The sequence below is a fragment of the Patiria miniata genome, unplaced genomic scaffold (assembly GCF_015706575.1).
Source record: "Patiria miniata isolate m_02_andy unplaced genomic scaffold, ASM1570657v1 HiC_scaffold_25, whole genome shotgun sequence".
In the NCBI taxonomy this organism is placed as follows: Eukaryota; Metazoa; Echinodermata; class Asteroidea; order Valvatida; family Asterinidae; genus Patiria; species Patiria miniata.
In genome coordinates, this window is record NW_024037064.1 from 15,607,456 (window position 1) to 15,623,530 (window position 16,075).

Below are 16,075 nucleotides of genomic sequence, written 5' to 3' on the forward strand. Positions count from 1 at the left end.
GGTGCTTCGGGGGCCAAGCGGAGACGCTTCAGTGATCACGATTTCCGTACGTTGAAAAAGTATAGACGTTAAATTTCAATCGAAAATGCTGCTTTTCCGAGCCTATAGTATTATGAGCCCTCGGCAACAGAATCCATTTGGGATCGTTGAGACTACAATATTTCTCCCACCCCCTACTTGGGATTAATTGAACCCCAATAAACACCCCCTCCCCCACCCCTAAAAGAAAAGTGACAAACATACGGATTTCCCTGGCTGCTGTTTATGTTTGTTTTGTAATAAAGACAATAATCACACACACCCATTCGCGAACAAAATTGGCTGCTGTTTATGTTTGTTTTGTAATAAAGACAATAATCACACACACCCATTCGCGAACAAAATGTCACGGATCCCTCTATACGTTCCCCGCTATATCCTGAGACGAGCACCCAGTAATTATTACTTAATCGACTTTGACAAAAAAATGGAGACCAGACATGTTTTACAGTGGAAATAGGGAGGGGAAAAGCAACTCTAAGAACACACATGACAAGGACAAGTGAAATCGAGTAAAATCAAGATTCAATCTCTTTTTTGAAATAGTGGTGGCTCTGAAAAGAGCCGTTCGGTTTGATTTTTGGATATGGTGTCTAGCCGCCGAAGCCGTACAGCGTGCGTCCCTGTCTCTTCAGCGCATACACCACGTCCATTGCAGTGACAGTCTTCCTCTTGGCGTGCTCGCAGTAGGTGACTGCATCGCGGATAACGTTCTCCAGGAAAACCTTGAGGACTCCGCGGGTTTCTTCGTAGATGAGCCCGGAGATACGCTTGACTCCTCCGCGGCGGGCCAGCCGACGAATGGCTGGTTTAGTGATTCCCTGGATGTTATCTCGGAGAACCTTGCGGTGTCGCTTGGCACCCCCTTTGCCTAGTCCCTTTCCTCCTTTGCCACGGCCAGACATGTTTGTGTCTCCTCAGTCGGTTGTAGATGATTCAATGGCCATCCCAGCCCCGGCGAGGCAACTTATAGGACATGCGCGGACGCGATATGAGCATGCGAAGCCATCAACTGTTACGGCGCCCTCTGGCGACCAATCGTGGCAGGAGCACTCATCCTGGGAAACAAACAAATCAGAAGCAAAACAAGGGGGAAAAGGGATAACAAATAAGAAAAGGAAGAAGATGCCTAGAAACATATTGCAACGAGACTCAAACAATACATTTATAACCAGACACAGAGGGGTCGTGGCCAAGCCTTTTTTTTTTTTTTTTTTTTTTTTTTATTTACGCCTTGAACGGAAATCAATGGAAACGCCAACATCATAATTTAACAAGACTTTACACACTTACTAATATTTACCGTAATTCAATGTGAAAGCCCTGTCACCAAAACGTCAAAAGAAAACGAACCTTTAACGACGGGGCACCGTAGTCAGAACCTGTTTTTGTATTAATTGATGTTCCCCGAAGGGAGTGGGCCGAATCCCGGATGTACTGCTATACCGGGCCAACCCGTGGCCGGGACGAGGCAAGCCTCTATTCCACGGCCCAAATCCAAAAATCAGTTTAATATACTGGCTGTTCAATGAACAGCGTTTCAGATATTAAGCTGAAAAGAACAGATACTGTTTTTTGGTTTGGGGCCTAAGAATGCCCCGGGCAGGTCGACTTACCAAATCGCCGAACTACAGTGTTGTGGGGTCTCGAGCCCCCCTGCCCGTAACCGGGATAAAAACCAACACTTAAAAAGACGAATATAACCTGAGAAACGAAAAGTCACCGAACGACGAAAATGTCACAAATAGACGAAAGAGATAAAAACACACAATAGCTTAAAAAGCACACACAGTCAAAAAGGTAAAAAGACTAGAATCAAAACAACACTAAGGCTAAAAATCTTGCAAAACTTGATCATAAAAACTTTAAAAACCATGCTTTCTAAAAACAGAGAAACAAGAAAATTTCACATTTGTGCCTTGGCTGTATTCCTACTGCCTGTAGCACAAAATATTTGCAGTAAAAGGTGGCATAAAACTGCTGCTGATATTTTGTTTCTCTAAATTGAAGTCCCGCTGCTACAGAGAAGAAAAGTCCGTCGCGTCCCCTCCAAACCGGTTATGCTAGCCATCACCGCACCTGCCCGCCCCGACGAACAGGCATCACAATTGCAACACCCGCCCGCCGGCACGGAACAGGCCCAATGGCGCGACTCGCCCGCCAGTAAGGAAAAAACCTGACGAACCTTGAACAAAGAAAAAGCAAAGCAAAAGCAGACAAAGAGGCGGATGAAGAATAAGCAACACAACGGCAATAAACAAAATAAAGGATACTGAGTCCGTCTCCCAAACCGAAGTATGGGGATACGCCTGTCCCGCTGCGGTAGATCCTAAAGGGTTCCTCGCAGCGTCAGTGATGTCTCGATCTTTCCAGGGGACAGGCGCCTTTAGTCCCTAACCTGAAAAAGAGAAAAAAGGGGAACTAAAATTTACCCTGACAAACTCAGTATCAACCTACACTAACTTAAAAATACTGAGGGGAATTGGTAATAAAAGCCGTTGCGGGAAAGCTAGAACTTTGTGAAAACGCGGTTATCTCTGACAGAGACAATTGAACCGCCAATTTGCCAGAGAGAAAGAAATTTCTTTCTCTCCAGCCGCAAGAAATCCGCCTCAATGCGCCTTGAAAGAAAAGACTGAGAGGAACGTAAAACTGTGAGGGAATCGACAAAGTTCCCGTCGAATAAGACTTGACAGCGGGACTTCCAAATCTGCCACTTTAATACAGAAATAACAAGCCAAATGAACTTGTCGTTCTTATTTGAGGGATTAAGGCCCTCAGCGAAAAAAACCACTGCTGGGGAGATGGCGAACGTAGGACCGCAAACACGCACTCCTACGTACGTGGCCCAATCCCACAGCAGGGCTACAAAAGAACAATCCCACAACAGGTGCTGCAGCGACTCATTGTTATTACAATTAGGTCGGGGGCATTTGCCTCTGCCAATGCCCCACGATGAAAGCCGCTGAGCCGTCTTTACTGCGCCCCAGACAATGCGCCAATTTAAATCTCGCAGGAAGTGGTCTAGATGTCTGTTTACTATGAATGGGTACTGCAAATCAGTGTAATATACGTCTGTGCGTGGGAGCGCCACAGTGACCTGTTTAAGAAACAAGTTATAAATGTTATTTACAGTGACGGTGTTCCAGTTGATTGTCCAAACATTAGGAAGAGCAAGAATCAATTTACAGAAAGTGACATGGATACGGGGAGCCGTCGCAGAGTGAGGACGGCTATTAGAAAAAAGACCAGTCGGAAGGAAGTTTCGAAGAGAAAAGGAACACCAAAAAAGAGCTAAAAAACTCCAAGGCGGAGCTACTGGACTGCAAAGGGAGCTGAAACCCTTAATGAAAAGGGCATCAGCTTTAAATCTGATGTTGGTAACGCCTAGTCCACCGCTGTCAACAGACTGACAAACAGTAGACCGGCGTACTAGTTCCGTCTTACCAGACCAGAGAAAGGAGAAAATTATCTTGTTGATCTTCTTTTCAACGGTGACTGGCAGCGGATAAACAGGAGCTATATACAAAAGGTAGGAAAAAAGAACTGTATTAATAACTAACACTTTGCCAATTAATGATAAAAAGCGTTTACTCCAACTTTTCACAGAAGACTGAAGTTTAGGAAGGCGATCCTCCCAGTTCTTGACCGCCATGTCTCCATTACCGACCCAGAAGCCGTTAATTTTAATGGGTTCTCTGGTCCATGAAATGGGGTAGAGATTGCTAAGTTGTTCTCTCCATTCACCTAATATTAGACCTTTAGACTTTGATACATTAAGGCGAGAACCACTAGCTCCTTGAAACATGCTGATGATATTAAATAGTCTGTGAAGAGAAGGAACATTTCGAACGATACAAGTTGTATCGTCCGCATATTGCAGTATTTTACACTGCATGTTGTTGCTTCCTGGAATAAAAATTCCCTGAATTCCCTTGTCGTTGCGGACAGCCGCAGCAAAGGGCTCTATAAAAATGACATAGAGAAGAGGTGACAGGGGGCATCCCTGTCTAACACCTTTCTGTAAGGAAAACGGATTAGAAAGGAAACCGTTAGCAAGAACTTGGCTAAAAATATCTGTATATAAGATTTTGAGCCACTTAATGAAGTTGGGCCCAAAACCAAATTTGTACAATACTTTGTGGAGAAATGACCAATTCACTCGATCAAACGCTTTCTGCTGATCCAGCGAGATGAGCAGAGTGTTTAAATTTCTCTCCTCTGCATAAAACACGAGGTCCCGCAGAAGTCGGGCGTTATCCTGTATGGATCTCCCTTTGACTCCGCAGGTCTGAAAAGGACTAATAATTGTGGTTAAAACAGAAGAAAGACGGTTACAGAGCGTTTTGGCAAGAATTTTATAATCTACATTCAATAATGAAATCGGCCTTTTGTTTTGAGGCAAAGAAGGGTCGCCGGGCTTATCCAACAAGGTGATAATGCCGGTCCTCTGTGAATTGGCTAAAATATGAAGATCAAAAGAAGTGTTAAAAACACTTAGTAGATCAGGACAAATAAGATCCCAAAAGGTGGAATAAAATTCCTTCGGTAATCCATCGCTACCAGGGCTTTTGCCGTTTAGCATGCCCCTTAAAGCTGCATCAAGTTCGTTGGTAGCGAGAGGAACCTCCAGATTAATAATATTCTCTTCTGTAAGAGTGCTCGAAATCTGATCTAAAAAGAAAGATTGAAAGCTATCAACAGTATCGTCTGCTGAAAAAAGAGATGCATAAAAATCTTTATAAATATTAACAATTTCTTCAGGTGAAGATGAAGCAGACCCGTCAGGGCGCTTAACTGTGGGGATGGAAGAAGCTTTCTTATGATTAAAATCAGTGCGAAAAAAATTGCTAGATGGGTGCTCTCCTTCATTTAAATGAAAAATGCGAGATCGCACCCTCGCTCCTTCAGCTAGAAAATTGTCTAACTCAGAAAGTTGAAGCTTAATCTGGTTATACTTTGCAAGAATGTTTTTATCATTGTTCCCTTGGTTAAGAAGGGCGGTAACCCGTTCCAAGGAAGCAAGAAGACGAACTTTCTCTTTCTTTCTATTATTTGAAAGACGGCAAGAATGTGCTATAATCAGTTTTTTGCTGCGAAGCTTCACTTCTTCCCACCAATCTAATTCATTTTCAAAACCTTCTTTAAGAGTTCTCCACCCTGTATATGCTCTCTTAAAAGCTGTTTGAAAAAGGGGATCAGTTAAAGTAAAAGTGTTACATTTCCAGTACCCCTTTCCTCTTTCTGGAAGAGGAGAAGGATTAATATTTAAAACAACTCCATCATGATCTGAGAAATAGACAGGCAGATGTGAAATAGAGGAAAAATTTAAGATATTGGAAATGTAGAATCGGTCAAGCCGACTGCAAATATTATTTGAACCATTTCTCCAGGTAAAATATCTATCTTGAGGATAGGTAGTCCTCCAGGGATCTATGAGGGAAAATTCGTCACACACGGAACGAAGTTCCTGGTGACCTATGTCGCATGTAACAGAGGAATTACCTATTCTGTCAAGGGTAGAATTAAAAACACAATTGAAATCTCCAGCTAAAATGAATGGGCAGTTACCTGAAAGGTACTGCGAAAGATTATTAAAAAAGTTCTTTTTATGAAGGGGGTCGTTTGGTGCATAAACTGAAATGAGTTTTATGCGTCCACCCGATTCTTCTAAAAAACAACTCACGATTCTCCCCTGAGAATCAAAATTAACGCCGGACAAATTAAAAGAAGCACGTGGATTAGAAATAATAACAGTACCGCAAGAAGAGGATGTGCCATAGCTGACAAAGATATCCCCTTTCCACTCCGATTTCCAAAGTTGGAGATCAGAGGGGCATGTAATGTGGCACTCCTGTAAAAAACAAATATCGTAATTAAGACAAAGATTAAAAATTTGCTGACGTTTATTAAAATCACGCATTCCATTAACATTTAAAGTTAAAATGGAGATCATTGTGCTAAAAAGGATAAAAACCTGGAGAAAGTTCATTGAAATTCAAAGAGGATTATTTACAGGTATTTTTTGTAGAAATCTGCCTTCTTCCGCAAGGCTTTGTCAGGGTGTTGCCTAGCAATGTGCCGGGTCCACCTGGTGGGGAGACACGCCGAGTGTGGACACCAGGGGCACTTCACCTGAGTGAGTGAAGAGTCATTGTGCACACTCGACGTGTGTCTAGAAAGCCCAGACCAAGTCTGGCATGTAAAAAGGCATTTTGGTGCCCTGCATCTTGCAGGCTCGCTGAGTCCTGGGAGTTTCAGCCTAGTAAGATGATTTAAAACTTTTCCTATTTTCATAGGGTTAACCCCCGACGCCTCATCGTTGTCCGTCGAGTCCTGCTCCTGCTCGGACTCAGATGAAGCGTCAGAGGACGAGGAAGAGGGAGAACTACCTGTGTTAGAGGCGGAGGAACTACCAGTTTTAGCCTGCTCCTTTGGAGGGGTGGAGTCCATAGATGAAACGCTCTCTAGATCGGAACCAAAAACTTCGGTTGTTGTTGGAGTGGCCCTTTTACTAGAAGGGGCCTCTTGAGGTGATCTTGCCCGTTTAGTTGGACGCTTCTTTTTCCGGGCTAACCTAAACCCATCATCCCGCTCTGGGGCCTGCACCTTTCTACAGTCCTCCCTGTCGCAGACTAGGGAGGGAGGGCCATTCATGCCCTTACAGAGGGCACACTCCAACACTCTAAAGGGAGAATCACATGATATAGTGGATTTGCATGAGAAACAACAAATACTTGGATGAAACGGGCCAGATGGCCGCTTACATTTCGAACAAGGAGTTATGGGTAATTCCTTGTCCGGTTCTGAGGGTTCTGATCTAGGGGATTCTCTGGCCGGTCTCTCCTCCGCTGCTGATGGTGCTGCTGCAGAGGGAGTGGAGGATGATGTGCTCCAGGCACGGTCTGGTTGCACTTTGTTTGCAAAGGACTTGGGGCAGGCTCGAAAGCCATGCCCCTCCTCCCCGCAGATGGTACACACTGTGCTATTGGGACACTCGTTGGCGATGTGTCCAACCTGCAAACATTTAAAACACTTGATGTTATTACATTCCTTTGCAAAGTGGCCCTCTTGGCCACACCGGGCACAAGTGCGGATCTGGCCTGGATAGGAGATCCAGGCGTTCCTGTCTCCAATGCGGATAACAGTAGGGATGGGCTTGTTGATCCGCATCCTATACTGTCTAGTCCCGTTAAAAACGGTTGGGTTGTCCCCATATGTAGTGAAACGGCCGGCAATCACCTGGCCGTACCTACCCAGAATGTTTCGAACTATACTGTCGTGCATCGACAAACTAACATAATGAACTGTTACTATCATAACATCGTTGAACTTCGTGACAGTGCATTTATCTAGAGTAGTTACTTTGGGGTAAAACTCTTTACACAAAACCGAGGACTTATACACTATCTCAAATTTGTTACCTGGCAATGGCTGGATAGCTGCCAGGTGATCCTTTGCTACAACACCAATATCGTGGAGCTTAGTAAACAGCGACTTGGGGGCCGTCTGCTCTTCAAATTGAACCTCCATAGCTCTGTCTCTATGCATGGCACTAACGGCCATTATACTCTCTGCTAAGAAAACACTTGTAGAAGAAAATTATAGAGCAAGAAGAATATTGTCAGTCACAACTGCTGACTGACAGTAAATAAAATTCAAACTACTTGAACGGCCAACTAGAAATATATGTACAAAATGGAGAAGAACGAAGCTATCTGCTTCTTCTACTTCCCCCGGGAAGAGCTACTTGCTAAAAGGATCAAAGGGAAAACCCAGGAAGAGCAAACTTCTAAACCTGGGGCTAAACAAGAAGAAAAAACACACTGTACCCCTAAGCTACCTGCTTAGAAGGGCTATATGAAAAAACAAAAATGGCGTTCTCCTTGAACAATAATACCTAACAGCACACGGACTTTTACGTGTGCTGAGTAGGGGAAAAGAACAAAAAGGCTACTTCACGGGACAGTGCACCTGCACACACCCCGTGCAAAAAGGATAGGGCCGTACAACTGCTACGGCCCCAACAAAAAGGCGAGAACAAAGGACCACTGGGCTGTGGCAACCAGTGCACACAGCCCACTACAAAAATGGAATAAAAACCCTGAAAATATTGCTTAAAAATACCCCAATAAAATAGAAAAAGAGACCAGCTAGGTCTAAAATACTAATGTAAACTTACGGTAAAGGCAAAGAACGCTAGGGAAATCTCTAAAAGCAGTAAAAGGCGAAATTCTCGCAGCTCGTAGAGACACACGTCCGGCAGTATCTGAAAAGAACAGATACTACACATGATCTTAGCCAAAAGGCCGAGAAGCGATAACGATTAATATTAAAACAATAGCGCGGAAAGGGATTATTCGTCTTGAAATACTGTTTGCTATTGTTCTTCTTATTATTTATTTTTGCCTTTTTTTGTTTCCTGGTGTGAAAACAAAAAGAAGACTCCTGCGCGTCCACCGCAACTCAACGAAACCCGGGGAGAGAGAGATGAGCAAGAAATCTCCGGCTTTCTCAGATTAACAGAGACATATACATTCTTAAAAATATTTCTATCATGCATTTTCATACACCTCGATCATATTTCACCAAAAATCTTGTTGAAAAAATTAATCCAGACAAAAAATGGGATCAATGCATCAGTGAGCGAGAGCGTCGGCACTAAATGCCGTACGTACGATGTACCGGGACAAGCATATCAATAGATGGCGCCCTTCAACACTCCCGGTCATCGCGCCTCGGCGTTTCCCATCTGGGTATTTCTCAGGCCCTGCCAATGGGTCCCACATTAGGGGCGGGGAAATACTTCAGTTTGTCAGTAAGCTCCGTGGCCGAGTGGTTAGAGAGCACATGTAGAAAGTAATAGATCGTGGGTTCGAGTCCCAGCCTGCCGCTTTCCTTTAATTGCTTGGTTATTGTTTTTTGTTTTGTTATTTTTTCACTTACTTATTTCCCCTTTTTGTAATAATTACTATTTTATTTCATTGATTTATTGTTTATTTCGTCATGAAGTTATAAGAAGAAAATTCGAAAGAAAAGAAAACATTCGTCATACCGTTTGCATTTGCGCTTATAATACTTATGTATCAATATCAATGCGGTCCCGCGGGGAGTTAATTGAAGAGAGAAAGAAAGAAAAGAAACAAACGGGAATCAAATGTCAACGCACCATTATTTGTCCATTTTTGTAACCTTTGGTGAATAAGTCATTCACATTCTACATGAGGCAACATTTAAGACAATACATATACATACATGTATGGCTAATGTACTCAGCCGGCCGGCCGGTCACATACGTTAAAGGACACAGTGGGAATTCTATCTGGAACAGTGTTCTATTGTTTATAAAAAAAAATAGAGAAATTGATTTCGGCTATGAGTGAAGGTAGAGGTGGAGTTAGACAGGCAGCGACAAATCTCTTTTTTGAAGGTTGTGGTGGCTCTGAAAAGAGCCTTTTGGGTTTGTGGATGCAAAGTAAGTTCTTTTCTTTACTTTGACACTTTGGCGGTCTTCTTGGGCAGAAGAACTTGCTGGATGTTGGGAAGGACACCACCCTGCGCGATGGTAACTCCGCTCATCAACTTGTTCAACTCCTCGTCGTTGCGTATAGCAAGCTGCAGATGGCGGGGATTAATTCTCGTCTTCTTGTTGTCTCGTGCAGCGTTTCCGGCCAGTTCCAAGATCTCCGCGGTAAGGTACTCCATCACTGCCGCAAGGTAGACCGGTGCACCGGCACCGACACGCTGGGCGTAGTTGCCCTTACGCAGAAATCTGTGAACACGACCCACGGGGAACTGGAGTCCCGCCCTGGAGGACCTGCTCTTGGCCTTGCTTCTTGCTTTGCCGCTCTTTCCTCGCCCAGTCATCTTGACAGTATAGTGACAGAAGATGAATGTACTCTGCAGTAAAGGTGGTGTGTGAATGAACCCACTTGGAAAACACGACACTAGTTATAGCGTTCTGGTGGATTGGCTGAAGCGTGCCAAGTAGCCAATCACGCGACACGGGCGTGCCCGTCGCACGGTTGGGTGCACCGCATCCATTTTGGACGCGGGGGACGAGGGAACAAAAAATTACAACTGTGTCATCGTCGTTCAAAGTAATGGAATCACTAGATAAAACACAGAAACATGCAACATTCTTACCTCCATTTTAAGACGTTTTATTGTTATTCCGCCGAAGAAGTCCCATGATCTTTCGACCAGCCTCCGCACAATGGCAGTGATTCGTTGCTCTCACGCGGCGGTTAAAACTGGCCTCGGTTTCTTGCTAGATATTTGTAACATCCCACAGACGAAATCCTAATTTATTTTTTAATAGTAACCCACTCAACAAAATGCAAGCACTCGTCCGGAGATTGAAAGAAATGACCAATTGACAAAGGCTGTGGCATAAATTAAATTATGTGTTTACGACGACGACAAGACTCAGGGATTAACTTTAATCGCATTACCTCCCCTCGCCTCACGAAGGGTAAAAGAATATTAAAAAAAAAAGAGAGAGAGTGAAAGGGACACAACAGAATAAAAAAAAGGTTAGTTGTAAAACCTAAGAAATGGGCTGATCGGGCGAACTGAGCTGACTGGCAAATCTCTTTTTGGAAACTGTGTTGGCTCTGAAAAGAGCCGTTTGGTTTTGAAGCCTTCAAAATTTCTATTTTGAAGTCGTGTACTTGGTGACGGCCTTGGTGCCTTCGCTGACTGCATGCTTAGCAAGCTCCCCGGGAAGAAGTAGGCGTACTGCTGTCTGCACTTCACGGCTTGTGATGGTGGACTTCTTGTTGTAGAGAGCGAGGCGAGAAGATTCGCTGGCGATGCGCTCAAACACGTCGTTGACAAAGCTGTTCATGATGCTCATTGCCTTGCTCGAGATTCCGGTGTCGGGGTGCACCTGTTTCATCACTTTGTAGATGTAGATGCCGTAGCTCTCCTTGCGACGCCGGTGCCTCTTTTTGTTTGCGCTAACCGGACCCTTAGTATTTCCGGCCTTCTTCTGACCTTTTCCGCTAACTTTGGGAGCCATATTGGAGGACTTGGAATGTATCGGATCGTGAGATCGAATGAAAGACCAGCACGTCTTGGCCGGCTTTTATTGTGCACAGCTTGGATTCTGACCACCCATGCATCGTCCACTTTCCCGCCAGTGACCGCTTACCCATGCGTGAAGAAAGCGGTATGCGTGCATAGTTATACAATGCACGCACGGCACGACCCCCCCCCCCCCTCCCCGGCAAGGGTATTTTTAGCCTTTTTCTCAGACTGACACGTGTATAAGTGTCCTTCTTAAATATTATTGTCTACTGAATTTCTGGGAAATAATAAAGTCATCTCCAGCGGAGGGCGAATTAATATGTCGTAGTGCACCAATACTTCTTTAAATGTTGTTTCCCCCTTATGCACCATCCATTTATAATGAATCATACAATGTAACGCAAAACCGACGAAAATAAGAGAACGAGTACCTGTAATTGTCAAAACAGATAGGAAATATATATCATTATTACCATGCCCATAACAATTCAATTTTGCCTGGAACACGTTTCGGATGAGGCATACGTATAGAACCCAAAAAGTGGAATGTATTTGGACAGAATATCAACAATAATAATTCGGAAAAAAATCAACGGCCCTTTATTCTTTATTTGAAGGAAAACTCAGGGATTGGACTTAATCTCTCTTTGAAGAAGTAGTGGCTCTGAAAAGAGCCGTTAGTTTTATTTCTTTTTGCGCACACAACGTGCTCAAGCTCGTTCACCCCGAATTCGGCGGGCCAACTGGATGTCCTTGGGCATGATGGTGACCCTCTTGGCGTGAATGGCGCACAGGTTGGTGTCTTCGAAGAGGCCGACGAGGTAAGCTTCGCTCGCTTCTTGCAATGCCATGACGGCAGAACTCTGGAATCGCAGTTCAGTTTTGAAATCCTGTGCAATTTCACGCACAAGTCTCTGGAATGGCAGCTTTCGGATCAGCAGTTCGGTGCTCTTCTGGTAGCGGCGAATCTCACGGAGGGCGACGGTTCCCGGTCGGTACCGATGGGGTTTCTTGACACCGCCAGTCGCCGGTGCGCTCTTGCGGGCCGCCTTGGTGGCCAACTGCTTCCTGGGGGCTTTCCCCCCGGTGCTCTTTCTTGCCGTCTGCTTGGTGCGCGCCATGGTCAAGGGTATGGTTTGATGAACGGTGATCACAACTGAGTGCAGATTGAGCGAACGGACCCCGCCTCTTAAGGCCGGCGCATAGCATCCTAGGTTGGAAGCCTAACAATGGGCTATCTTCCGATTGGGTGCTTCGGGGGCCAAGCGGAGACGCTTCAGTGATCACGATTTCCGTACGTTGAAAAAGTATAGACGTTAAATTTCAATCGAAAATGCTGCTTTTCCGAGCCTATAGTATTATGAGCCCTCGGCAACAGAATCCATTTGGGATCGTTGAGACTACAATATTTCTCCCACCCCCTACTTGGGATTAATTGAACCCCAATAAACACCCCCTCCCCCACCCCTAAAAGAAAAGTGACAAACATACGGATTTCCCTGGCTGCTGTTTATGTTTGTTTTGTAGTAAAGACAATAATCACACACACCCATTCGCGAACAAAATTGGCTGCTGTTTATGTTTGTTTTGTAATAAAGACAATAATCACACACACCCATTCGCGAACAAAATGTCACGGATCCCTCTATACGTTCCCCGCTATATCCTGAGACGAGCACCCAGTAATTATTACTTAATCGACTTTGACAAAAAAATGGAGACCAGACATGTTTTACAGTGGAAATAGGGAGGGGAAAAGCAACTCTAAGAACACACATGACAAGGACAAGTGAAATCGAGTAAAATCAAGATTCAATCTCTTTTTTGAAATAGTGGTGGCTCTGAAAAGAGCCGTTCGGTTTGATTTTTGGATATGGTGTCTAGCCGCCGAAGCCGTACAGCGTGCGTCCCTGTCTCTTCAGCGCATACACCACGTCCATTGCAGTGACAGTCTTCCTCTTGGCGTGCTCGCAGTAGGTGACTGCATCGCGGATAACGTTCTCCAGGAAAACCTTGAGGACTCCGCGGGTTTCTTCGTAGATGAGCCCGGAGATACGCTTGACTCCTCCGCGGCGGGCCAGCCGACGAATGGCTGGTTTAGTGATTCCCTGGATGTTATCTCGGAGAACCTTGCGGTGTCGCTTGGCACCCCCTTTGCCTAGTCCCTTTCCTCCTTTGCCACGGCCAGACATGTTTGTGTCTCCTCAGTCGGTTGTAGATGATTCAATGGCCATCCCAGCCCCGGCGAGGCAACTTATAGGACATGCGCGGACGCGATATGAGCATGCGAAGCCATCAACTGTTACGGCGCCCTCTGGCGACCAATCGTGGCAGGAGCACTCATCCTGGGAAACAAACAAATCAGAAGCAAAACAAGGGGGAAAAGGGATAACAAATAAGAAAAGGAAGAAGATGCCTAGAAACATATTGCAACGAGACTCAAACAATACATTTATAACCAGACACAGAGGGGTCGTGGCCAAGCCTTTTTTTTTTTTTTTTTTTTTTTTTTATTTACGCCTTGAACGGAAATCAATGGAAACGCCAACATCATAATTTAACAAGACTTTACACACTTACTAATATTTACCGTAATTCAATGTGAAAGCCCTGTCACCAAAACGTCAAAAGAAAACGAACCTTTAACGACGGGGCACCGTAGTCAGAACCTGTTTTTGTATTAATTGATGTTCCCCGAAGGGAGTGGGCCGAATCCCGGATGTACTGCTATACCGGGCCAACCCGTGGCCGGGACGAGGCAAGCCTCTATTCCACGGCCCAAATCCAAAAATCAGTTTAATATACTGGCTGTTCAATGAACAGCGTTTCAGATATTAAGCTGAAAAGAACAGATACTAATTTTTCATTTTAGGATCCCCCTAAAGAAGATCCCAGGGTAGGGTAGTCCCACTACACCTTAGTACGTGAGGCTACGAGCCTCCCTACCCTTTTAACCTAATATTTAAACCAACAGACACTTGACAAAGACAAGACATGCAGTCAGTGTAGCCACGCTACCCACGCATTACCATGGTAGGGTACGACCCTAACTGGCTGACAGGAAAAATAAACAAACAGAAAACTATACCATGGAACTTCCGGACGCAACAACGCTCATACGAGCAAACATTCAATAAAAAGGACCTAAAGGGTCCTAACCAACAGAGCGAAAACGCTCACAGGTCCGACATTAGGATCCGAAACGGTCCTAAGACAACAAAAGCCAGCACAAAGCTAAGCTTAGTAAAAAAAGGCCTAAAGGGCCCCAAAACCAGGAGCAAAAAAGGACTCCCACAAAAAGGGGACCTAAAGGGTCCCAAAAAACAAGGAGCAAAAGGCTCCCACAAGAAAGACCTAAAGGGTCCAAAAAGCAGGGAGTAACAGCTCCCACACAAAGGACCTAAAGGGCCCGAGGTAAACAAGGAGGAAAAAAATCTCCCACATGAAAAAAAGGTTGCAATAATGCAACAACAAATTTAGAACTTGAGGACAAGATGGTCGTCAATGACGACACATACCGCTCCCCGCACGCACCAGATGGTGCGGAACTTAGCCCGGTCCAGCCGGACAAAGTCCAAATGTAAGCGGTTCTTGACCGCAGCCTTGACACGGTGAAGCACGTGGTCGGCATCCGGCCGTGAGCCATCATACAATGTCTCACAGCGCGAACACCAAACCAACCACTTCACCGTGCTAATCAAATACCAGACCAGAAGAGAGTCTGGCCTGGTCTCAAGCCCTGACCCATACAAAACGCAGGAACGGGTCAGGGAAAAATAACGGGCCAGGGCTTTGCAACCAATGTGCTCGACCCAGGCCCACAAAATGTAAACGAAAGGGCAGTCCCAAAAAACGTGGCTAAGTGACTCGGGAGCGGCACAGCCGACCCGAGGACACTTGCCATCACCAATGCCCCAATGGCCTAAACGTTGGGAGGTTTTTAAGGCCCCCCATGCTACCCTCCAATTCAAGTCCCGCAAGCGGTTACTCAAATTGGAGGAGTGACAAAGTTTAAAAACATGCTTAAAATCAATCCCATTAATTGCCGGATGCTGGGTAGGCTCCCGGCTCGACAACAGGTCGTAAAGTTGCCGGACCCTTACGGGCCCCCAGTCGATGTCCGGCGTAATGGTAGAAATAAGCAAGACCAGCTTGCAAAATTGACGGTAAAACCCAGTGGGTTGGAGGGCGTGTGGGGTATCATTCCTCCAGATGTTACGGGGGAGAACCCCAAGGAGTGACGAGGCCGCCCAGTACAGAGAAAAAAATCTCCAAGGAGGACCATCGTCACTCAACAAAACCCTAAACCCACTGGCAAAGAAAGCGTCACATTTGTGACGAATATTGGTGACCCCAAGGCCACCATTAGCTAAAGTCTGGACAAGGGCTGACCTTTTTACAAGTTCAGTCTTGCCAGACCAAATAAACGAAAAAATGGCCCGGTTAATAACCCTCTCTACCGAAACCGGCAGAGGATAAACCGGGGCCAAGAAAAACAACGGAGTTAAAATCAAGGTGTTGACCAGCAACACCTTGCCTAAAAGAGAGAGCATTCTCCCTTTCCACATGTCCAAAGTGGACTGCAGATTGGGGATCCGCTCTCTCCAATTCATAGGGCCCATGTCCCCACCGCCCACCCAGACACCGTTGATTTTAATCGGGTCTCTGGTCCACTGGATAGGGACCTCGTCGGGAAGGCTGTCGGGCCATGAGCCAAAAATCAAGCCTTTGGACTTGGCGAAGTTAAGGCGAGACCCGCTCGCACGAGAAAATGCATCAATGATGCCAAACAACCGCCTCACCGATCTGAAATCCCGAACTATGCAGGTAGTGTCGTCTGCGTACTGCAGAACCCTGCATTCGAGACCACTGGCCCCGGGGATTTTCAGACCGGTGAGACGGCAATCTCTAACAATAGTTTGAGCAAAAGGCTCAATAAAAAGCACATACAAAAGAGGGGAGAGGGGGCAACCCTGCCTCACTCCCCTCGTGACTAAAAAGGGAT

General features: G+C 45.5%; 1 protein-coding gene, 2 non-coding genes and 1 pseudogene across 3 annotated transcripts; all 4 read right to left on the minus strand.

Moving 5' to 3' along the window:
- Positions 1-1,450: 1,450 nt before the first annotated feature.
- On the minus strand, positions 1,451-1,634 carry LOC119733489. Its single transcript, XR_005271858.1, has one exon. It is a non-coding gene; the product is annotated as a U2 spliceosomal RNA (small nuclear RNA).
- Positions 1,635-6,030: 4,396 nt separating this feature from the next.
- LOC119733130 lies at positions 6,031-7,605 on the minus strand. Its single transcript, XM_038206706.1, has one exon. The coding sequence runs from the start codon at positions 7,603-7,605 to the stop codon at positions 6,052-6,054; it is 1,554 nt and encodes a 517-aa protein (XP_038062634.1). The 3' UTR covers positions 6,031-6,051.
- A 577-nt stretch (positions 7,606-8,182) lies between these two features.
- LOC119733562 lies at positions 8,183-8,360 on the minus strand (annotated as a pseudogene).
- A 5,408-nt stretch (positions 8,361-13,768) lies between these two features.
- Positions 13,769-13,960, minus strand: LOC119733579. Its single transcript, XR_005271919.1, has one exon. It is a non-coding gene; the product is annotated as a U2 spliceosomal RNA (small nuclear RNA).
- Between the last annotated feature and the right edge of the window lie 2,115 nt (positions 13,961-16,075).

Bases quoted from the DNA above. Each gene is read 5' to 3' on its own strand.
- LOC119733130 (XM_038206706.1), bottom strand. From the start codon at position 7,605: ATGGCCGTTAGTGCCATGCATAGAGACAGAGCTATGGAGGTTCAATTT.